Here is a 23,687-nt window from a genome sequence, read left to right on the forward strand (position 1 = left end):
ATAGGCTACAAAATAATAAACATGTTGTATAAAAAAATTATGTTGAATAATGTAACTTAAAGTAAGGTCATGTTTGATAGGTTCTGTCTGGGAAAGTGTTGTCTGGTAAAGTGTTGTCTGGGAAAGTTTTCTGTTTGGGAAAGAAACCATGTTGTTTGATTGTACATCTGATTGATTGTGCTGAATGATGAAAAAAAGTAATAATTCAATAAAAAATAAATTTAAAAAAAGTTATTTAAAAAAGTTAATAATCCAATAAAGAAAGAAAGAGACGGGGTTTTGTGTATAATTGTCTTTCCAGCCCATTCAGCCAGAAAGATATGATTTTGAGGCTTTCTGGGAAAGACATATTTTACCGGGAAAGACCCCTTCTTTTGTGCAAATCAAACAGTCTTTCCGGTCCATTCAGCCAGAAAGATCTGTTTAGACCTGGAAAGATGCATATCAAACGGGGCCTAAGGTAATAAGTGATTTGAAATGGAGGGTTTAGTTATGTGTCACCCAGCACACATGCAACAGTTTTAAGTCAGAAATCTTCGAAAGATATAATATCATATATTTTTCAGTCAAATGTTGCCTTTTAAGCTTATTATATTTGTTTAACTTTTTAGATATATTTCAGTAAAAAAACAAATTTTCTCGAAATTTCAAAATTGTTTTTGAATTTCATATTTTTTTTCTTGAAATTTCGGAATTCTTTTTTCTATCCACAATCCAAAATTTTAGTATGGGATGTTTTTGAATTGTTTGCGGCATTTGTAACTCGGACTTGAAAATATGTCGCATATTATCATTTGTGGTTGTGTAGTTGTGTTTTCTAGACAGATGATGTGATTTGGACCACCCTACCTTTGTGGGGGTCGAAGATGTTGTTAATTGGATCAATAAGGGTCGAATTTCTAATGTAAAACGAACAGTGTTGGAGTTTATAATTGTGGCCATGTGGTGGCTTCTTTGAAACTTCCGTAACTATGTTTTTTTTTATGATAGTAGAAGGAATTTGTTCCTATAATTAGATTCTGCATGGGAAAGAAAGTTAGTGTTAGTGTTAGTGGGATGTTTTGAAGGTTAAATTTGATATTGTCTATTCTTTTGAATTTTTCGTTAGATTTACGCTAACCTTTCTTATTTAATTGTTAAAAAAAAAAAGGAATATATTTTATTTTTTTTCAAATTATGATCATTTCTCTTTAATTTATAATTTTATTGTTAATCACGTAATATAAAATGATATGACATGACCATATGATTAGTAATTATTTCAATTAATAATGAAATATTTCAAAGTGATTATTATGTACTGTATAATACGCAGAAGCACGTGGAAGTGTCATCCGATTAGGATGAAGAAAGTCACATGACATCTGCGTGTACTAAAATCCAATCCGAAATCTAACCAAATTTCAACAAATTCAACAACATTACATATTTTCTCAAACTACAAATAAAATACATGTCGATTGGATCGGTGCCACCAAAGCAACGGAAACAACAAGAACACGTCAGGGTCCCACTCCCACCCCTCATACCTCCTCCACCTTCAGATCAACACTCACTCGAGTTCAATCAATTTGTTTAAATTCTCTGCGTTTTCCCTACATTCGATCCTGTTCATTACAAGCATTGCTTTCACAAGTTATAAACCGTGTTGATTTCTGGAAATTTTGTAACTGAAGATGCAAGCTCTAAGCGTCAGTGTCAATGGTTTCCATGTCCAAAATCGTAGCAGTAGGGTTTCGTCGGGTTCGTGTCAATTCAGGAACAGAAAAAGCACGGTGCGCATGATTGGGAACGGGAGAGATTCTGATTTTGTCTCGCGACTCGGTGCCGGTCATATGCGCCGCATAGAGCCTGGTAGCGCCGGCGCCGGAAGTGTGTTCCGCTCCTCTACAAAGTCCAGATCAGTCAAAGCTCAAGCTTCCGGTTAGTTTCATTGGATTATGCTCTCTATTTCATAATTCGTTCCAATTTTGCGCACAAGTATTCTGTGTGTTGGTGTTTGACCTAATGTCATTTGATTCTTCTGTGAATCAATTAGTTCGGTTAAGTTGTTCATCATAAAAGTTTAATGTTGTTTGAGATTTTGAATGTTGCAATCAACTTGTGTATTCTGGCAATCATCTACTTGTCAAAACCATTAGACATTCAATTTAGAATCACCATTTTCTAACACAAATGATCAAATACAGATGGAGATATTACTCCTCTCAAGATCCAATCAAAGTCTTCTGGATCAGTTTTGCCTTATGTTGGTATTGCAAGTCTGGGAGCAATATTGTTCGGATATCATCTAGGGTACATCGCATAACTCTTACATATCATAAAACTGTTCTATAATATAATTCATCTAATTTCCAATCTGTTTTCTGCTTCAGTGTTGTCAATGGTGCACTTGAGTATCTTGCCAAGGATCTTGGTATTGCTGAAAACACAGTCCTACAAGGATGGATTGTTAGCTCAACTCTTGCTGGTGCCACAGTTGGTTCATTTACAGGAGGATCTCTAGCTGACCAATTCGGAAGAACAAAAACTTTTCTACTTGATGCAATTCCACTTGCAGTTGGAGCATTTCTTTGGTTTGATATGAGATTCTCCCATCTTTTAGCTATCACAATTGTGGTTATGATTCTGTATTTACACATGTTATTAAAATATGATCATCCGAATTTCCAGTGCCACAGCTACAAATGTACAAACCATGATCATAGGCCGCTTGCTTGCTGGCATTGGAATTGGCATATCATCTGCTATTGTCCCTCTCTACATATCCGAGGTAAAAAGAAGATTCTACATTTTTATTCAAAAACTTTACATTTCTCACATTAAATATTTTTTTTAGATATCACCAACCGAAATCCGTGGCACACTTGGATCTATCAACCAGCTATTCATTTGCATTGGAATCCTTGCAGCTTTGGTAGCTGGACTACCCTTAGCCGGAAACCCTCTATGGTGATTTAACGTTTTCCACTATTTTCAAAACACAGTACAGCCTGTTCTGTTCTGTCCTGTGAGTACTCAGTCTGTTTGTTTTGTTTTGCAGGTGGAGAACAATGTTTGGTATTGCAGTGATCCCTTCAGTTCTATTGGCAATTGGAATGGCATTTTCTCCAGAATCCCCTCGTTGGCTTGTTCAGCATGGGAAAATCTCGGATGCTGAAAAAGCAATAAAGACATTATACGGTGAGGGGAAGGTCACCGAAGTTATGGCGGACTTGAGTGCATCCAATCAAGGCTCAGAAGAACAAGATGCTGGTTGGTTTGACCTTTTCAGTTCCCGCTATTTCAAAGGTGAAATCAAATCACTACATTTAATAATTTAATTCCATTATAAAACACTTAACATTTTTATTTTTTATTTTTTATTTTTTGATGGCAGTTGTGAGTGTTGGTGCAGCACTTTTCTTGTTCCAACAATTGGCTGGAATAAATGCGGTTGTGTATTATTCCACTTCTGTCTTCCGTACAGCTGGCGTTGCATCTGATGTGGCAGCAAGTGCTGCTGTTGGAGCTGCGAATGTTTTTGGTTTGATGACTTTTTTTTTTTTGGTTTTTAAATTTGGAGATGGAAAATGGTAAAATGTTGTTTTTTTTTTTTTCTGAAGGATGGAAGTTGATTTTAATTTCAGGCACAATGATTGCGTCTTCTTTGATGGATAAACAAGGGAGGAAAAGTCTTCTCATCACAAGCTTTTCTGGAATGGTATGCACATGATTTAAATTGGTAAAAAAAAGATGGTGAATTTTGTTAAATATCATTTTTGTAATTATATAAAGTTCAAAAACATTTAAAAAATATTTGATACACGTGTTTTGTCTGCAAGGCTATTTCCATGATGCTGCTCTCATTATCCTTCACTTGGAAAGTTTTAGCACCATATTCCGGACCACTTGCTGTCATCGGGACTATTTTGTAAGTTCAATTTTTTAACAAATTATATAAATTTATTCATATAATTAATCACAACATATTAATTATTAATTCTTTAGGTATGTGCTATCATTTTCACTTGGTGCTGGACCTGTTCCTGCTCTACTATTACCAGAGATATTTGCCTCCAGAATTAGAGCAAAAGCAGTTGCCTTATCACTTGGAATGCATTGGGTAAGTTTATTTTATGTTCAATCTTTTTAAAAAAATAAAAAATGATTATTTTTACTAACAAATGGTGATGTTTTTTAATGAGCAGATATCAAACTTTGTAATTGGGTTGTATTTCTTGAGTGTGGTGACTAAATTTGGGATAAGCAAAGTGTACCTGGGATTTGCATCGATTTGTGTTCTTGCAGTTATGTACATAGCTGCCAATGTTGTTGAAACAAAGGGGAGATCTTTGGAAGATATTGAACGTGAACTTAGCCCAGCTATATAACATATATAGATATAGCTCACTATATCTATATGCACATTTTTAGGTGTTCATCTTCATATTAATAATAAGTTAGTTTCTGCAATCTGTGCTCACATTGTAAATTTTCTGATACTATGGGCACTTTTTTGACACATTTGACTTTTGGGATTTCAGTGTTTCTTGAGATATATCAAAGTAAAAATTTGATGAATGTTGTGATATTTACTTCGAGATTGTAAGGGTAAAACGGTCATTACCTATTCAACTACTGGTTAAAGAAAACGAAACCCCTAAACTGTTTTTCTTTTTTACTGAATGAGAATAGGACTTTATGCATATAGATATATAGGACAGTTTTTCATTCAGAAGGGTAAAACGGTCATTTACTCATATTCAAACAAAAAGAGATTCTTTGTGTATTTGACACTTGTTACTTACTCCAAACATACATCATTTATCCCTTCAGAACTGAACGGAAAAGTGAAAACACATTACACAGTGATCCTAAGAATCTTGATCTCTGGACTACATGTTGGATTTCCTTTCCCATCTTTCTTTGGTGTCAAGCCTACAAATTAATATGCAAAATTAGTAAAACTAAAAACCATTTATGAACACCAAAAGCTATAAAAAAAATGATAATAACTTACCCCCAGTGTAACTTATATGGTTTCTTTGATGGTATTTGTGGTTTTGACATTGAAGAAACATCTAATGAGGTAGAAGTAGAACTGCTTGTATCTTCAGCTGTTTTACATGGGATTTTGCTTGCTGCAAATTCATCAACATGGCTATCCTTCTCTTCTAATCTGTTTGGCCTAGATGCCTTCCCTGAAGAACCATGATTCATCACCTTACAGTGAACAACAAAATAAATAAAATTTAGTTTTAATGGAAGCTGTCGAACGAACCTTGTGATTTCTTTTTGACCTTGGATTTTTCTTTTATCTGTAATCGCCTCTTGTGCAGTTCCTATCGATGAAAGGGTCACAATCAAACAGATCATAGTCAGTTACAGTTCCTATTATTATGAATTGGAATTCCAAAATAGATTCCGACATGGTAATGCAAATAGAACTTTGGATTCCTAAATCGAAGAGAATAGGAGAAGCAGAATCAGATATCAGAATAAATCCGATATAGCTACTGTTTGTAGATAATCGGAGGAATCGACGAGTTATCACAGACCCAATATCATAATTTTGATAAAAAAAGTTGAATCATGGAACCTGGAATTTTGAAAGGCGAGCTTGGGCAACAGCAGATGAGGGCTTGAATTTAGGGTTCAGACACGCAGCTGATGCGATTGCTGCTTCTCTCCTCTCGTCTTCCTCCATTATCGTTTCAAGGTTTAATCTAATAAGCATGTTTTGTATGAATTTTCTACCGAAACACCATTAGTACCGACAGGGGAATTTTAATGGCACAGTATAAGAACCTATAACATATACAAACTTTCAACTTAAGTATTTTCCAATAACTTTTATTTAATTATATTTATATTATAATAAAATATTTTGTATTATTTAATAAATTTTTAATTACAATGTCCTTTAATATTTGTACTTTTAAATTTATTGTTATTCACCAAAAATATAATGATAAACAAACCAAATATATATTATTTAAACTTTTAAATTTATAGTTATTCACCAAAAATATAATGATAAACAAACCGAATATATATTCAAGCGTTCTATATAGTTTGACAAAAATTCATTAATTTTTGTTATAACAACGTAATTTTATTTAAAAACTAATGAAGAGTTAAAAATACACTTTACAATAAAATAGAAGCTAAAATTGGGTTTTAAAACCAAGAAATTAAAACACAACTTAGTTTTCTTACATCTATTAGAAAAAAAAAAAAAAAAAAAAAAAAAAAAAAAAAAAAAAAAAAACGATCTATCAACCACCTCATAAAAAAATGATGGATTTACCGTTCAAACAATAATGAAATTTTTAAAATTCGAAATACACCAAAAACAATCATCAACACAGTCTCTAACGCATTTCGTTGACTTCCAATCAATCTAATAGAATCAGACCACATAACTAATGTTTGAATAGTATGCGGGTTAGGAACGAATCTAAATATGATATATATATTTTTAACCTACGTTGCGGCTTCTAGCTTTGCAAAAACAAAATTTTTCAGTGCGGTTCGGTTTCAATCCGATATATATTTTTAACATTTGTATTTTTAAATTTAATGTTATTACTAAAATGTAACTATAATAGTAAACAAACCCAACATATATCCAAATGTTTATAAGTTTTGATAAAAACTCAATTATTTTCTGTTTATTTAATAAATAAACAAATCTAAATATGATTTTTGTTCATTTAAATAAGCAAACGAACACGAATAATATATATATATATATATATATATATATATATATATATATATATATATATATATATTATATTTTTTTCAAAATTATTGTTTTTTATAATTACCAAATCTGAATAATCTCAAAATACTTCTTGTATAAATAGAGTCTTCGCTACTCATTATAATAATATAACTATGTTCGTCGTTCCTCGTATCATAAACAATGTGTGTGTATAATAATAATAATAATAATAATAATAATAATAATAATAATAAAGATGTAAGAGTAATTTTATAAATAAAAAATTAGGAATCAAATATGAATGTAAATAAAATGACTAAACATGTAATTATGTAATTTTCACAAGTGTTACAGTCAATTATCTAGTTAAGGTGCATCTAAAATAGAAATTTAGTTATTAGGGGGTGTTTGGATAAATAATTTTTAGTTTATTAGTTTATTGCTTATTTTCTTATTATGGTGGGAATAAACATTTTTTTAAAATATGTTCGAATTAGTTTATTGCGGTGAGAATAAGCAATAAACAATAAGCATTTGAAGTGTTTGGCAAATAAAACAGCTTATATGAGTAAAATAATCAATAAGCAATAAGCAATAAACATTCACCCCTTGCTTATTAAAATCAACTTATTTAGCTTATTCCTACAGCAATAAACTGATTTTTAAAGACTCCTATCCAAACACTTAAATTTACTTATTTTGGTGGGATTAAGCAATAAACAACCTATTTTTGTCCTATCCAAACACCCCCTTAATAATGAAAATGGAAATTGAAAAAAATAAGTCATGTCATTAGGTTAATTATAGTCATGAAGGTAGGTTAATTATAGTCATGAAGGTGGTTTTAGGTGCTAATAACAACACCCGTAGCAATAATCGATATCTTTTTTTGGTTAACTAAAACTTTGGTCTTTATAACCATGTTTTTTTTATATAATTGACTATTAATTTTGTTTGGCCTGTTCAAAATAGAATAATATGACTGGTAATTACATATGATATTACCTTATTATGACCAAACCAAAGTTCCTTACCCGTTTTTGTAATATTGGGTTATTTATGTTAAGTGCAAGTAATCATAAGATCCACTGATGTGACAAAGAATTGGGTTATCGAGTCTTGGTGTCAGGTCTGGAGTAGGTGTCATAAGCGGGTTCCTGACTTGATTTCTACCTTCCATCAAAGAACAAAATTGTTAGAACTGTCTTAGGGATTGTGTCTAAAAGCATACTCCAACAGTCAAGTCAGATCGATGTGTATGGGAGATGGTTTCTCCTCTATGGAGAAATATTTTGATGGGAAAGGTGTATTTATACAATGGAGGCTTATGTCTGAGAATGAGAGATCCTCCTTGTGGAGGAGGAGGTGCTCTATTTATATATCTAGTCAATAGACAATTAGATTATGATTTAGCCAACCCAGTTCAGGCCCAACTAGTTATGGGCTAGGTTGTGCTCCCAGACCTCTAAAGCGCATACAACCTAGCCACTAACTAATTGTGACATCCCCAAAATCACGGCCACAAAAGACCGGTTTGTTTATGCTTTGTTTAAAAATCAGAGTTACATTTTAAATGAAAGTGTTGCGGAATTTGTCCCAAAACAAAAATATGATAAAGATTTATCAAAAGCATTTCCATAGAAATGTATTTCATTAAAAGACTCGGGATGTCATGTTCGTACAGATCAAAAGCATAAACAGTACAATATAAGCCTTACTACATTATTTCATATCTACAGGCCTATATCCGTAATCCCTCGTCCAAAACATCACACCTATGCTCATGCGCCACTACCTGTAATACATAAAACTAAGTGGGTCAGGCTTGGGAGCCTGGTGAGCACACAGGGTTTTCAACCCACAATAAATAAGTTTATTAATTCAATCAACAATAACCCGATTACCCGTTCCCGTTATCCTCACTTTACGTCCCTAAACACCTATCATAAGGGACCTAGCCTAAGGATCATCATCGGGACGGACACTACTGCTAAGGGGATTCCTCAGCAATAAATGTCCTAAAGGCAACCATGTGGGGGATGGAGTACACCGGTGAACACGTCGTTCACAAACACCTACAGGTTGCGAGCCTGCTAGCGTTCCACTGGACTGTCTAGAAGAGTTCGTGGTCGTCATCCATACTCCGCTAGATGACAGAAACAACAACATCAACATCGAGGCCTCTCATCATTTTATCACACATCAGCTATTACATCTACCCATGTTTTACCCCAACATTTTCGTAGATATAAAATACATATACAGTTTAAATCATTGAAAACATGTATAACAATGTTCATCTAGCATAGATAGCAAGTATTCAGATAATATGCACATATAGCACGTAATTTATATAAAATACTTCATATCTATGTGTAAGCTGAAAGTAACTATGCACTCACCTTAACGTTCGATAGACGATTAGTGTTCTGGAATGGATGCGAGGAGGTCGAGTAGTATTTCCGTGAATATGAATCTCCGAGAAAATTTAGTTTCCTAAGGAAATATTAATATAATTAATATTTGGAGGGTAGTTTGGTAATTAACCAAGGTATGGGGTCCATTTACTAATTTAATAAATCAAATGGTGTTATGTTTGTCAATACTTTTCAAATTAATGGCTAAAATGAATTATATAAATTCCAAGTTTGCATCTTGGACTTATTTTGCGATGAAATTCCATGGAGGGGGCTTTTAATTATTTTGAATTACTATAAGGACTATATGTAGTTAATTGAAATGGAAGTTTGGAAAAGAAAAAGGAAAAAAGAAAAATATGTATATATGTTTCTTTCGTATTTACATATATAAATATATATGTTGTTTGTAAATTAAGAAATAAGAATGGGCTACTTTTGTAAACTAAACACAACTTGAGGGTTTGTTTTCAATAAAATAAATGGAAGTTTGAGCTTTATTTTCAGATTTTACTGATCAAACAAACAATTTGTATGTATGGCTAATAAAAGAAATGAATGGCTTCTTTCTTTTGGCTACTGATCGAAAATACATCACATATGTGCATGAGGTTTTAAAAAAAGAAAACACATGAATTTGCCTTGCTTCCCTAGTGAGTTCGAACAACATAGGAAAATAATAATAATAATAATAATAATAATAATAATAATCTTAGCAATGGAGGACATACGGTGGCACCAATATGGTAGTGATGGTGCAAGATTGGTGCTGGACGGAGGAGCTTGTGACAACAGTAGGTGGTGGAAATGGTGGTTATTCAATCTAAGGGAGATAGAAAGGGATATAGAGATCAAGATTGAGAGAGAGAGAGAGAGAGGGGAAGAAGAGGAAGATGATGGCAGATTTTGTGAGTGAGAAATGAAGGTGTCTAAGCCTCATTTTATAGTAAACACACACACTCACATACAAGTTTGGGCCATGCCTCCAACCAAGCAATGTACTCACAAATTGAAGTGTGCAAGCAAAAGAGTGAGGATGAGGAGAAGATCACGTGGATAAGACCAAGAGGAGAAGCAATTGGCTGGGGATTTTTCTCCCATGCAAGTCATGTGGGTCCACATGGGTTTTTTTCCTCCTTTAATTGCCCAAAACACACAAAATCGGGTGTCTCGAGATCTCAACATCGGATTGCGTTTTTGAAAATTTCTTATGAAAGAGGGTAATTCAAGGATTCCATAAACCCGAACGGATTAATTTTTGGAGTTATGGAACCCCGGGAAATCGCACTTAAAGTTTTGCGTCTAAACGACACTCGATGTCCTTTTTCGCAACTTTTATAAATATTTTCGTTAAAAATATTTCGAGTATGAAATCAAATACTAGACCATATCTTGAGTCCAAAAACGCCCTCGGAAATCCCGTCGGCAAAGCATAAGTACCGCAAAGGATCGATTCGGTTTTACGCGATTAAAGAAAAACAGTGTTTTACTGTCTGATTTTCGTAAAACTGCCGTATCTTTTGCATACGAACTCCGTTTTCGACGTTCTTTATATCCACGCGTAGGCAGAAACGTACTCTCCAACTTTATGTAATTATATCAGGTTTATCTCACAATTTAATTTTGACGCTTGTTTTTATTCTTTATTAATTATATCTTTATAATTAAATAATAAGCATATAAATTCACATAATTCACAAAATACTCAAATATTTCATCTTTATTACTTCAAAAAAAGAGTTACAAGAGTTGACCTAGACTATTACATTGACAAAAATGCTTAGCCCTGAAACCCGGGCGTTACAATTCTCTCCCCCTTAGGATGATTCCGTCCCGGAATCATGCATCAGCAAACAGATGTGGATAGCGACTCATCATGTCATCCTCTGTTTCCCAAGTGAGATTCGGCCCATTCGAATGTTTCCATCGGACTAGCACCAAGTCGACCATCTTGCGTCGTAACTTCTTAGTCTTATGGTCAACAATTGCCTCAGGCTCTTCGACCAGCCTTTTATTCTCATCCATCCTTAACTCTGAGATTGGAATTATGTCGGGAACATCTCCCGTGAATTTCCTCAAATAACACACATGGAAAGTGTTATGAATACCATTGAGTTCTTCGGGCAATTCCAACTTGTAAGCTTGGTTCCCTATCTTCTGAAGAACTTTGAATGGTCCAATAAACCTTGGACTCAACTTTCCTCGTTTCCCGAATCTTATAAGTCCCTTCCACGGTGAGACTTTAAGCAAAACGGAATCCCCATCTTCGAAGGTTATCGGTCGTCTTTTCTTGTCAGCATAGCTCTTCTGACGATCCTGGGCTGCTAACATTCTTTCCCTAATCACCTTCAACTTCTCAGCAGTCTCATGGACTATCTCGGGGCCCATAAACTGCTTCTCTCCGGCTTCAAGCCAACAAGACGGCGTACGACACTTCTGTCCATACAAGGCTTGGTAAGGTGCCATCTTGATGCTCGAGTGAAAACTATTGTTGTAGGAAAATTCTACCAGAGGTAAGTGCTCGTCCCAATTTCCTTGGAATTCGAGGGTACATGCTCTTAGCATATCTTCCAATGTTTGAATCGTTCTTTCGCTCTGACCATCAGTTTGCGGATGATAAGCAGTACTCAAACACAACTTTGTACCTAACTCCTCTTGTAGACTCCTCCAAAACCTTGACGTGAAACGACTATCACGATCTGATACAATCGTAAGAGGAACACCGTGAAGTCTTACAATTTCCTTCACGTAAGCATTTGCGAGCTTATCCATAGACCACTTCTCGTTGGCTGCTATGAAGTGTGCACTCTTGGTGAAACGATCCACGACTACCCAAATCATGTCGTGACCGTTCTTCGTCCTGGGCAGTTTAGTCACAAAATCCATGGTGATGTCTTCCCATTTACCCATGGGTACAGGTAAAGGTTCTAAACTCCCATACGGTTTCTGATGTTGTGCCTTAACCCTCGCACATGTTACGCACTCGGCCACATACTTCGCAACATCGAGCTTCATCGTCGGCCACCAGTAGTAGGGTTTTAGGTCCCTATACATTTTAGTGCTACCGGGATGAATCGAGTACATGGTCTTGTGTGCTTCTTCCATCAGAAGATCTCTTATTCCTCCCGTCTTAGGTACCCAAATTCGATCTTGGAATACCTTCAGTCCACGACTGTTTGTACCGAACACTAACGTTCTTCCCAAACGTTCTTCCTTTCGGTCATTTTTCTCTAAAGCTTCTTCTTGAGCTTTCCTGATACTTTCGACAATCGTCGAGACGACTTCAATTCTTAACGCCCTTGGCCTTTTCCTTTCCAGATTGACTTTCCGACTGAGAGCATCAGCAACAATATTTGCTTTACCTGGGTGGTAAAGTATCTCACAGTCGTAGTCCTTGAGAAGTTCTAGCCAGCGTCGTTGCCTCATGTTCAACTCCTTCTGATTAAAGAGATACTGGAGACTCTTATGATCAGTGAAGAGTTTGCACTTTGTGCCGTAGAGGTAATGCCTCCATATCTTTAAGGCAAAAACTACCGCTGCCAACTCCAGATCATGAGTGGGGTAGTTCTTTTCGTGCTCTTTCAATTGTCGAGATGCGTATGCTATCACCTTTTCTCTTTGGGTCAGAACACAACCCAACCCGACTCCAGAAGCATCACTATAAACCGCGAAATCTTCGACTCCATCGGGTAGAGAAAGTATCGGTGCTTCACATAACTTCTTCTTTAGTTTCTCGAATGCCTCATCGTGTTTCTCACTCCACGTATATGTAGCTCCTTTATGAGTCAAAGCTGTTAATGGAGCAGCTATCGAAGAAAAGCCTTGGATAAATCGTCGATAATATCCGGCTAATCCTAGAAAGCTTCGAATTTCCGTGGGACTTTTCGGACGTTCCCACTTCATCACAGCCTCGATCTTTGCGGGGTCAACCATTATTCCCTCCTGGTTAACAACATGACCCAAGAATTGGACTTCCCGTATCCAAAAGTCGCATTTGGAGAACTTTGCAAAAAGCTTCTCCTTCTTCAACACTTCTAATACTTCCCGTAGATGCTTACCATGCTCCTCTTGGCTTTTCGAGTAGATGAGAATGTCGTCGATGAACACTATCACGGATTTATCGAGGAATGGTTTACAAACCCTATTCATCAAATCCATGAATGCTGCGGGAGCATTGGTTAGCCCGAATGACATAACCAAGAACTCGTAGTGTCCATATCTCGTTCTGAATGCAGTCTTCTCAATATCCTGCTTTCTCACCTTTAGCTGATGATATCCTGACCTAAGATCGATCTTTGAGAAGTAGCTCGAACCTTGCAGCTGATCGAATAGGTCATCAATCCTCGGTAATGGATACTTGTTCTTCACCGTTGCCTTATTCAGCTCTCGGTAGTCTATACACATTCTCATACTTCCGTCTTTCTTCTTCACGAATAACACCGGAGCTCCCCAGGGTGATGAACTAGGTCGAATAAAACCGTTGTCCAACAGCTCCTGAAGTTGCGTCATGAGCTCCTTCATCTCCGTCGGTGCTAATCGGTAAGGTGCCTTTGCTATCGGTGTTGTTCCTGGTAACAAGTCTATACGAAACTCCACTTGTCTATCAGGTGGTAATCCGGGAAGATCTTCGGGAAAGACTTCCGGATAATCGCACACAACCGGTATATTCTGCACCTCTTTCTTCTCCTTCTTGGCATCGATTACGAATGCCAAGTATGATGCACATCCCTTTGACAAACATTTCCTGGCTTTCATCAGGGAGATGATTCCAGAATTCACTCTGCGTTTGTCCCCGTACACCATAAATGATTCCTTTCCGGGTGGGTTCACCTTTACTATCTTCTTCCGGCATTGAATCTCAGCATCGTTAGCGCTAAGCCAATCCATACCCAAAACGATGTCAAAACCGTTTAACTCTATGGGTAATAGCTCTTCGTGGAATTCGTTTCCGTTTAGGTCAATGACGATGTTCCTAATACGATTACTAACATGTACGAATTTGCCACTGGCAACTTCTACAATCAGGGCATTATCTAGTTTTTCTATAGGCAATGCTAATTTCCCACCAAATTTATGTGATACAAAGGAGTAGTTGGCTCCGGAATCAAATAGTATATTTGCAGGCAAACCATTTACAAGAAAGGTACCTGAAGCGACGTCTGCTGCCTCCTTTGCAGCCTCGAGCGTCATCTGGAAGGCTCTTGCCTTCGGCTTCGGTGGTATGTTGGGTCTTCCCGTCTCCTTCTTCTTCGGGCAATCCCTTGAAATGTGCCCCTCCTCGTTGCACTCATAACAGACCTTCTTAGTGAACGTGCATTCATTGGCATAGTGCCCAGGCTTTCCGCATTTGTAACAAGTGACCCCTCCATCACACTTCCCAGAGTGCTTTTTCTTGCACTTGTCACACCACTTCGCTTCTGATCCTCCTCCTCTCGAACCAAACTTCGAGAATCTACCCTTCTTACCGGACCTTGAGGATCCGTCAAATTTCCTTTTCTCGCCAACCTCGACTTTGCTGGCAGCTCTTCCCTTAATCATATCCTCCACAGACTTGGCAGCCCAGATAGCTGCCTCCAAAGTAGGTGCCTGACGCACTGGCACCGCGTACTCCCATGGTAATCCCTTTGCGTACTTATCAATTTTCGTCAGCTCATCCGGAACAAGACGCAAGGCAAATTCCATCTTTTCTGTGAAGTTGTTCGTGTATTCATCGATTGACATGCTCCCCTTCTTTAGGGTTAGAAACTGGTTCTCTAGCTCGAGCAGGTTTTGAGCTGAGCAGTACTTTCGTTTGAATTGTACCAGAAATTCTGCCCATGTCAGTTCCAGGGGTTTGTTGGGGCTTAAAGTCTTCCCCAAAGTATTCCACCAACGTACAGCGCCTCCTCGAAACTGACGCACTGCAAACGTGGTCTGTAGTTTCCCTCTGCAACCGCATGTCATGAAAGCTAACTCCATCTCCGAGATCCAATCCATGACTCCGATTAGATCTTCCTTTCCCGTGAAAGTCGATGGCTTGCAAGTCTGAAAATACTTGTACTTGCATCCATTTCTCTCGAATCCGTCATCTTGGTTATTTTCTTGAACTATTGGTTGGTTGACTTGACCAACAGTTCCACTGTAGTCTCCTTCCTCAGTCTGCCCTTCGTTCAACTCAGGCTGTTCGATTTGAATAGTGCCTTCCTCTCGATTTTGCTGGAGCAAACGTCTAGTTTCCTCCATTTGACGATCCAACATAGCCTGGATCATCGCTTGCACTCCGGCCATCGTGACTGGTTCAGGTGCAACTTCTTCTACAACAGGTATTTGTTGAACCACTGGGGGTTGGTTCCTATCTCCATTCGCGTTCACGTTTCCGCTACGGGTCCTTGCCATCTTGATCTATACACCGAATAAGGTGAATTTAGATCTTTATTTAGGATAGACGTTTAAATCGTCCTTATCACTCCGAAACGTTTACATGCTAGTTCTAATATCGTAGTCGTACGTTTAGAATTCTAAACACATAAGGTTTCCAGATCCGGTCGGCAACAGACCATAGATCCGAACAATTAACAGCATATTATGCATAAAGCATTTAGCACATAAAAGCATTTTAGGCACAATTCCTAAAATAAGCTAGTGCTCACACCTCACAATCATCGCTTAGCATTCTAAGTTTAAGTCTAGAAATCCTACAAATTCCTAGTTCGCTTAAACTAATGCTCTGATACCAACTGTGACATCCCCAAAATCACGGCCACAAAAGACCGGTTTGTTTATGCTTTGTTTAAAAATCAGAGTTACATTTTAAATGAAAGTGTTGCGGAATTTGTCCCAAAACAAAAATATGATAAAGATTTATCAAAAGCATTTCCATAGAAATGTATTTCATTAAAAGACTCGGGATGTCATGTTCGTACAGATCAAAAGCATAAACAGTACAATATAAGCCTTACTACATTATTTCATATCTACAGGCCTATATCCGTAATCCCTCGTCCAAAACATCACACCTATGCTCATGCGCCACTACCTGTAATACATAAAACTAAGTGGGTCAGGCTTGGGAGCCTGGTGAGCACACAGGGTTTTCAACCCACAATAAATAAGTTTATTAATTCAATCAACAATAACCCGATTACCCGTTCCCGTTATCCTCACTTTACGTCCCTAAACACCTATCATAAGGGACCTAGCCTAAGGATCATCATCGGGACGGACACTACTGCTAAGGGGATTCCTCAGCAATAAATGTCCTAAAGGCAACCATGTGGGGGATGGAGTACACCGGTGAACACGTCGTTCACAAACACCTACAGGTTGCGAGCTTGCTAGCGTTCCACTGGACTGTCTAGAAGAGTTCGTGGTCGTCATCCATACTCCGCTAGATGACAGAAACAACAACATCAACATCGAGGCCTCTCATCATTTTATCACACATCAGCTATTACATCTACCCATGTTTTACCCCAACATTTTCGTAGATATAAAATACATATACAGTTTAAATCATTGAAAACATGTATAACAATGTTCATCTAGCATAGATAGCAAGTATTCAGATAATATGCACATATAGCACGTAATTTATATAAAATACTTCATATCTATGTGTAAGCTGAAAGTAACTATGCACTCACCTTAACGTTCGATAGACGATTAGTGTTCTGGAATGGATGCGAGGAGGTCGAGTAGTATTTCCGTGAATATGAATCTCCGAGAAAATTTAGTTTCCTAAGGAAATATTAATATAATTAATATTTGGAGGGTAGTTTGGTAATTAACCAAGGTATGGGGTCCATTTACTAATTTAATAAATCAAATGGTGTTATGTTTGTCAATACTTTTCAAATTAATGGCTAAAATGAATTATATAAATTCCAAGTTTGCATCTTGGACTTATTTTGCGATGAAATTCCATGGAGGGGGCTTTTAATTATTTTGAATTACTATAAGGACTATATGTAGTTAATTGAAATGGAAGTTTGGAAAAGAAAAAGGAAAAAAGAAAAATATGTATATATGTTTCTTTCGTATTTACATATATAAATATATATGTTGTTTGTAAATTAGGAAATAAGAATGGGCTACTTTTGTAAACTAAACACAACTTGAGGGTTTGTTTTCAATAAAATAAATGGAAGTTTGAGCTTTATTTTCAGATTTTACTGATCAAACAAACAATTTGTATGTATGGCTAATAAAAGAAATGAATGGCTTCTTTCTTTTGGCTACTGATCGAAAATACATCACATATGTGCATGAGGTTTTAAAAAAAGAAAACACATGAATTTGCCTTGCTTCCCTAGTGAGTTCGAACAACATAGGAAAATAATAATAATAATAATAATAATAATAATAATAATCTTAGCAATGGAGGACATACGGTGGCACCAATATGGTAGTGATGGTGCAAGATTGGTGCTGGACGGAGGAGCTTGTGACAACAGTAGGTGGTGGAAATGGTGGTTATTCAATCTAAGGGAGATAGAAAGGGATATAGAGATCAAGATTGAGAGAGAGAGAGAGAGAGGGGAAGAAGAGGAAGATGATGGCAGATTTTGTGAGTGAGAAATGAAGGTGTCTAAGCCTCATTTTATAGTAAACACACACACTCACATACAAGTTTGGGCCATGCCTCCAGCCAAGCAATGTACTCACAAATTGAAGTGTGCAAGCAAAAGAGTGAGGATGAGGAGAAGATCACGTGGATAAGACCAAGAGGAGAAGCAATTGGCTGGGGATTTTTCTCCCATGCAAGTCATGTGGGTCCACATGGGTTTTTTTCCTCCTTTAATTGCCCAAAACACACAAAATCGGGTGTCTCGAGATCTCAACATCGGATTGCGTTTTTGAAAATTTCTTATGAAAGAGGGTAATTCAAGGATTCCATAAACCCGAACGGATTAATTTTTGGAGTTATGGAACCCCGGGAAATCGCACTTAAAGTTTTGCGTCTAAACGACACTCGATGTCCTTTTTCGCAACTTTTATAAATATTTTCGTTAAAAATATTTCGAGTATGAAATCAAATACTAGACCATATCTTGAGTCCAAAAACGCCCTCGGAAATCCCGTCGGCAAAGCATAAGTACCGCAAAGGATCGATTCGGTTTTACGCGATTAAAGAAAAACAGTGTTTTACTGTCTGATTTTCGTAAAACTGCCGTATCTTTTGCATACGAACTCCGTTTTCGACGTTCTTTATATCCACGCGTAGGCAGAAACGTACTCTCCAACTTTATGTAATTATATCAGGTTTATCTCACAATTTAATTTTGACGCTTGTTTTTATTCTTTATTAATTATATCTTTATAATTAAATAATAAGCATATAAATTCACATAATTCACAAAATACTCAAATATTTCATCTTTATTACTTCAAAAAAAGAGTTACAAGAGTTGACCTAGACTATTACATTGACAAAAATGCTTAGCCCTGAAACCCGGGCGTTACACTAATTGATCCTAAAATGGGATGGCCCAAGCCTTGACCATCTCCTCATACACATCGATCTAACTTGATCGTTGGATCTAGCCTACTCCTGGTTATGGTCCCTGATGCGACATCGGATCCGACCACCTGCTCTGATGAGATGCTTCTACGCCGAAGACAGATCTGCGAGGTCACAATCAGAGAGATACGTTAGAGTCGCCCCATGGACTGTGCCCCGGGAGCGGACTCCAACGATCAAGTTAGATCATCTAGTAGATCTGAGATGGTCCTATATAGCTGGAGAGAACCATCTTGGTGCTGGTGATGGTGTATGGTGGCTGACGATGGCGGGTGGCTGCTTCTCTCCTTTCGTCTTCCTCCATTCTCATTTCAAGGTTTAATCTAAGAGGGTGTTTGGCAAAGCTTATCTACCCCATTAAATAAGAATGATTTTGCCATATGTCATTCTTTCATTCAATTGGTCACATGTCATTTTGTCATAATTATGAGATATATTTATTTTCTGCTTGTCATTTACTTCATTTTTAATTTCCAATATATCATTAATTTAGTTTCCATAAATTAAACCTACCATAATGACTATTAATTTCAAATTTTAAATTTTAAATTTCAAATAAATTTACAGTTTAAACCTTTGTGTTTAACATTTTGTTAGAATTAACCCGTTTAGTACACGAGTCTAACAACTAAACACATAATTTTAATTTATTTATTTTTTGCATGTTTTTTTCTCATAATTTTCATTTATTTCAGATTTCAAATTCAACTAAACTTTCCATTTAATCTTTTTTATTTAACATTTTGTTTTAATCAACCCGTATAATATACGAGTCTTACAACTAGTTTAAAATAACTTTTAACTTTTTAATTTATAACTTATTAATTTATAGCGGTATCAAAACAGAATTTTTAAAAAAAGTGTTTGGCTAAGCTTATTCGGTGTCAAAAAGCTATAAGTTGATAAGTTATTTTTAGTGTTTTGGCAAAAATAAAAAATAAAAAAAATCTGCTTATATGTGTAAAATTAACAAAAAGGGCTTCCTTTTATATTATGACTTATTTGTCTTGTTATATGTTACAACCCAAAATTTCAAGTAAAATTTTTCATTTAAATATTAACAATTTATGTTTAATAATTAGAAATTCCCATCATAAATTGTTTCCAAAAATCCAATACATCAACATATCATTCAGAAAGATCGGAGTGTTCATAATAACTAGTGGGGAAAAATGTTGGAGAGTGCACGTTGCGCCATCAAGTCGGGCCCTTTCCCTTAGAGCTAGAAGTACCTAAAACATCCAACAAAACTGTAAGCACACGCTTAATGAGTTTCTCAAAACACACAAAATATACAATCACATAATGTCATGCACACGTACATATAAGTTCGCCATGGACTCCCTCCATTGTCTTCATTTAGAATGTCATGGGATACCCTCATGGTCTTATATCCCTAAGCCATGGGCTCCTCCCTTGGTCTTGCCAAGTACCATAGGCTCCTCCTATGGTATTCACATAATTCAGATATAGATCAAATAACAACCATTACATATTCCATGACTAAGCATTTCATATCAATTAATGGGCCGGCCTTGGTGCCTTCGACCCATGAGTGTAGTGAAAAGACTCACCTCGAATACTGAACGATAACTGACTAGGTCCCGGCTCCAAATATCAGCTATACTCAACCCCTAAACAGAAGCAATTCCTTAAATACAACTCAAAATGCCCCAAAACCCCCTTATAGGTAAAACTTGGTCAAAGACTAAAGTCAAAAGTCAAAGTCAACGACCCGTGTTGACCCAACACGCCAAGTTATCCTTCAACTCATTGTGTTTCTCCATTAACTGCACAGATCGGGAAGAATCCTATCAACTCGCCGAGTTCACTAATGAACTCACCAAGTTAGCCAAAAATCTAACAACTTAACGCATTAAGTTGTTTCCATCAAATCTAGAGACTCCAATTCTCATATCTCCTTCAAAATGACGTCTAGAAGGGTAAAGTTTCAAAATTTACCATTAGGAACCATCAAAATGAGTCAAACCCAAACCCTAGACTCATTAGGGAGAGGCTTAATTGTAACATCCCTGAGTTCAGGAGTGCAAGTTCAGGGTTCAAAGTGAAAATGTGAATGGTCAACTCGGCGAGTCCATGGGTGGACTCGGCGAGTAGGGTCGCGATTCTGGTCGCGTGTTAAGTGGCCAACTCGGCGAGTCGGTGGCTGGACTCGGCGAGTTGGTGCTGTGTGGAGAAAGCCCTAATCCCAGGGTTTGAGCCCTATATAAAGAACATAATACCCTCTCCCCAGCCTCTTTTCTTCCCCTTGAAGTCCAGAAACCCTAATTTTTCATGTGTGAGAGAATTAGAGAGCATTTGGGTCTTGAAGGAGTGTTGGTTGAAGAAATCTTTGAAGATTAAGAGGTTTGGAGCAAGGGGCTTTGCAAGGTTTTGGCTTATTCTTCTGTTAGAGTCTTCTTTGGAGGTAAGGATTCGTTGCTTGAGCTGTTATCCATATAGATCTATCATTTGTGGGATTTTTGGGAATTTATCTAGTGCTATCTTGAGTTTGGAGGTTGGATCTGAGGTTGCTACCTCAGCTCTAGAGTAGTGACGATCCAAAAGAGCATAAAGTCCCTGTTCAAGAGCTGTTGATGAAGCCTTCTAGTCCCAAACCTTAGTCAAGAGTGTGTTATGCTTAGATCTCCTTGGATTCACGTAAAGTTTGCTACTTTACATGATGGATGGCTTGTATAAGAGTAGATTTATGGATTTGAGACCCTGCATGGCTTGGAAAGCCTTTGTATGAGCTAGGAACTAGCGGTACTCGGCGAGTCACATGGATGTACTCGGCGAGTTACATGAAGATGGGCAGCAACTCGACGAGTTGGAAGAACAACTCGGCGAGTTGGTTGAAGATAGCCTTGGACTCGGCGAGTCTGGTCGTGAGGTCCTAACCTTTTCTGGTTAAGCTGTGAATCGGTGAGTCAAGGGATGACTCAGTGAGTTGAGTACGGTTAGACTCAGAGTTGTGGGACTCGGCGAGTCTTGGGGCGACTCGGCGAGTTGAGTCGTATTATGGGAGTTTCAGAGCATGGGGACTCGACGAGTCAGCGGGTTGACTCGGCGAGCAGAGTCAGTCAGGAGGGTTGACTTTGACTGAGGACTTTGACTTTGACCAAGAGTTGATCAGTTGACTTCCAGGGGTATTTTGGTAATTATGGGTATTTATTGAGTTCAGTCTTTTGGTATTGATCAGTGGTGGAGTTCGTGTCGGAGGTTGGAGCAGCGTGATCTTATCATTTTCAGTCAGCAGTTGCGAGGTGAGTTATCCTCACTATATCAACAGGGTCTAAGGCACCAAGACCGGTCCTTTTATCGGATTGTAATCCAGGTGTTATTGTTATGTTGTTGCTTTGCTATGCTTACATCCTGGTAGTTAGGATGGTATATGTTAGAGACCTGGTTAAGGTTGGTATCCTGGTATATAGGATGATGCTATGCTAGTGACCGGTTAGGTCGGTATACTGGTTAGGATGATGTTATGTTATGTGATCTGCTAGATCGGTTTGGTTGGATGCGTATTGTTATATGATTGTATATTTATGTGCACATGGTTGTTGGTCTAGAGTTGGGTTGAGGCGGGTCCTACTTTGTACTGTAGGTCAACATACCCAGGGCGGACCGGTTATCCCGCAGGCCCAACAAGCCGTCCGGATAGGCTGTAGGCCCCACGAGGGCGGACCAGACGTGCCGAGGCTTGGAGAGTGGACCAGGCCGACTGAAGGCCCGGTGCGGGCGGACCAGTCATACTGTAGACACAGAGAGTGGACCAAGTGGATTGAAGGCCCGATGCGAGCGGACCAATCACATTGTAGACTCGATGTATATGGCTAGACTCGGAGGGTGGACCAGGTGGACTGTAGGCCGGTGCGGCGGACCAGTCACACAGTAGACCCGAAGTGCATGGTTGTTCTGTATTGATTATATGATATTGTTATGTATGTATGGCGTTGGTACTTTGGGGGTATCTCACTAAGCTTTCGGGCTTACAGTTGTGGTTTAAATGTTTCAGGTATTTCAGGAGATCGTGGCAAGGCAAAGGCATGATCGTACCGCTCCTCGAGTTTTTATGTGTTTACGATGTGGTTTCTGGGAAATTCTCTGATAATAAATATATTAAAAACCTTTTTCTAATAACTTTATGAAATTGGGTTGTTTTTGAAAAGTTTAAATTGGTTGGAATTTTTAAAGTGTTACATGACCCATTAAGCCTTTAAACTCTAAAGACAAAGTCCCAAAATGCATATCTGGCCTCCAAAGGCTGGAAAATCATGTAAAATTCCAACTTTATGTCCATGCATGCTAAAAAGAAACCTTAGGGCTCAATATGGGCTTAATAAAGGACTTATTGCATAAATGGGACCTAGGACCTAGTAAATCTTGCAACTTTAACCTAATTAAGGCCATAAAATGGCTAGATCTAACATGACAACCCGTGGAACACTTCAACTTCTCGGACAACTCAACCATGAGCCCAAAATCAAGATAAAACCCCAAAACAAAGAGATCTAAACAATAACAAAGCAAGGTATAAACTTGATACCTCCAAAAAGATTGAAATGAGTGGGGAGATTCTGGATCTAAGTCTTCCCTCAAAGCTATGCACCTTCAACTTCAAAGCTTTCTCCAAAAGTGTACAAAAATATCAACATGTAAAGCCCTCCACAAGCTCACACACTCATAAGGACGATGATACACGCTTTTAGGATTTTCTAGACATAGGAGGCTGGTAAGGAGGCCATCCAAGAGACTTAAGGCCTTTAAATATGGTGCAACACCCTAAAATTTAGGGTTTCCTTCCCAACCGCCAACTCGCCGAGTTGAGGAACCTCAACTCGCCGAGTTGGTTCATTAATTCCCGCCGAGTTGGATCATTTATTCAGAGATTGGGTTCCTCTATATGTTCCTTGATGATAGAGATTTCATTTCCATATTCCGAGATCACGTAAGATTCAACTTTTAAGAGACACTTCAACACCAGACCTACCGGACCTGCCCGTCGGATGTTCAGCCTTTTATCATTGCTTTACCCTCACCATTTTCAAGCATTTAG

General features: G+C 37.6%; 3 protein-coding genes across 10 annotated transcripts; 1 reads left to right on the forward strand and 2 right to left on the reverse strand.

Moving 5' to 3' along the window:
* Window positions 1-1,444: 1,444 nt before the first annotated feature.
* Window positions 1,445-4,563, forward strand: LOC111880305 (plastidic glucose transporter 4). The gene is made up of 11 exons (XM_023876720.3): window positions 1,445-1,923; window positions 2,190-2,295; window positions 2,376-2,576; window positions 2,674-2,773; window positions 2,840-2,952; window positions 3,044-3,291; window positions 3,380-3,526; window positions 3,630-3,703; window positions 3,825-3,913; window positions 3,991-4,105; window positions 4,191-4,563. Exons 1-11 carry the CDS (start codon window positions 1,677-1,679, stop codon window positions 4,371-4,373), a joined length of 1,623 nt encoding a protein of 540 aa, XP_023732488.1. The 5' UTR covers window positions 1,445-1,676; the 3' UTR covers window positions 4,374-4,563.
* LOC111880306 (transposon Tf2-1 polyprotein) lies at window positions 2,673-18,531 on the reverse strand. Of its 8 annotated transcripts, none has more exons than XM_052768505.1 (10): window positions 17,498-18,531; window positions 16,752-16,845; window positions 9,861-15,510; window positions 9,115-9,208; window positions 8,434-8,507; window positions 7,747-7,881; window positions 5,582-5,790; window positions 5,264-5,324; window positions 5,003-5,183; window positions 2,673-4,920 (listed from the first exon to the last, which is right to left on the reverse strand). In XM_052768505.1, exon 3 carries the CDS (start codon window positions 15,502-15,504, stop codon window positions 10,969-10,971), a length of 4,536 nt encoding a protein of 1,511 aa, XP_052624465.1. In that variant the 5' UTR covers window positions 15,505-15,510; window positions 16,752-16,845; window positions 17,498-18,531; the 3' UTR covers window positions 2,673-4,920; window positions 5,003-5,183; window positions 5,264-5,324; window positions 5,582-5,790; window positions 7,747-7,881; window positions 8,434-8,507; window positions 9,115-9,208; window positions 9,861-10,968. The 8 variants fall into 8 exon arrangements, with proteins under 8 accessions (XP_052624465.1, XP_052624463.1, XP_052624464.1 ...); XM_052768503.1 differs by having other exon boundaries at window positions 8,431-8,507; XM_052768504.1 differs by having other exon boundaries at window positions 7,747-7,885; window positions 8,431-8,507.
* Window positions 4,878-5,689, reverse strand: LOC128125856 (uncharacterized). Its single transcript, XM_052768978.1, has 3 exons — window positions 5,582-5,689; window positions 5,003-5,205; window positions 4,878-4,920 (listed from the first exon to the last, which is right to left on the reverse strand). Exons 1-3 carry the CDS (start codon window positions 5,687-5,689, stop codon window positions 4,878-4,880), a joined length of 354 nt encoding a protein of 117 aa, XP_052624938.1.
* Window positions 18,532-23,687: the final 5,156 nt, after the last annotated feature.

This window comes from Lactuca sativa, chromosome 2, assembly GCF_002870075.4.
Source record: "Lactuca sativa cultivar Salinas chromosome 2, Lsat_Salinas_v11, whole genome shotgun sequence".
NCBI lineage: Eukaryota > Viridiplantae > Streptophyta > Magnoliopsida > Asterales > Asteraceae > Lactuca > Lactuca sativa.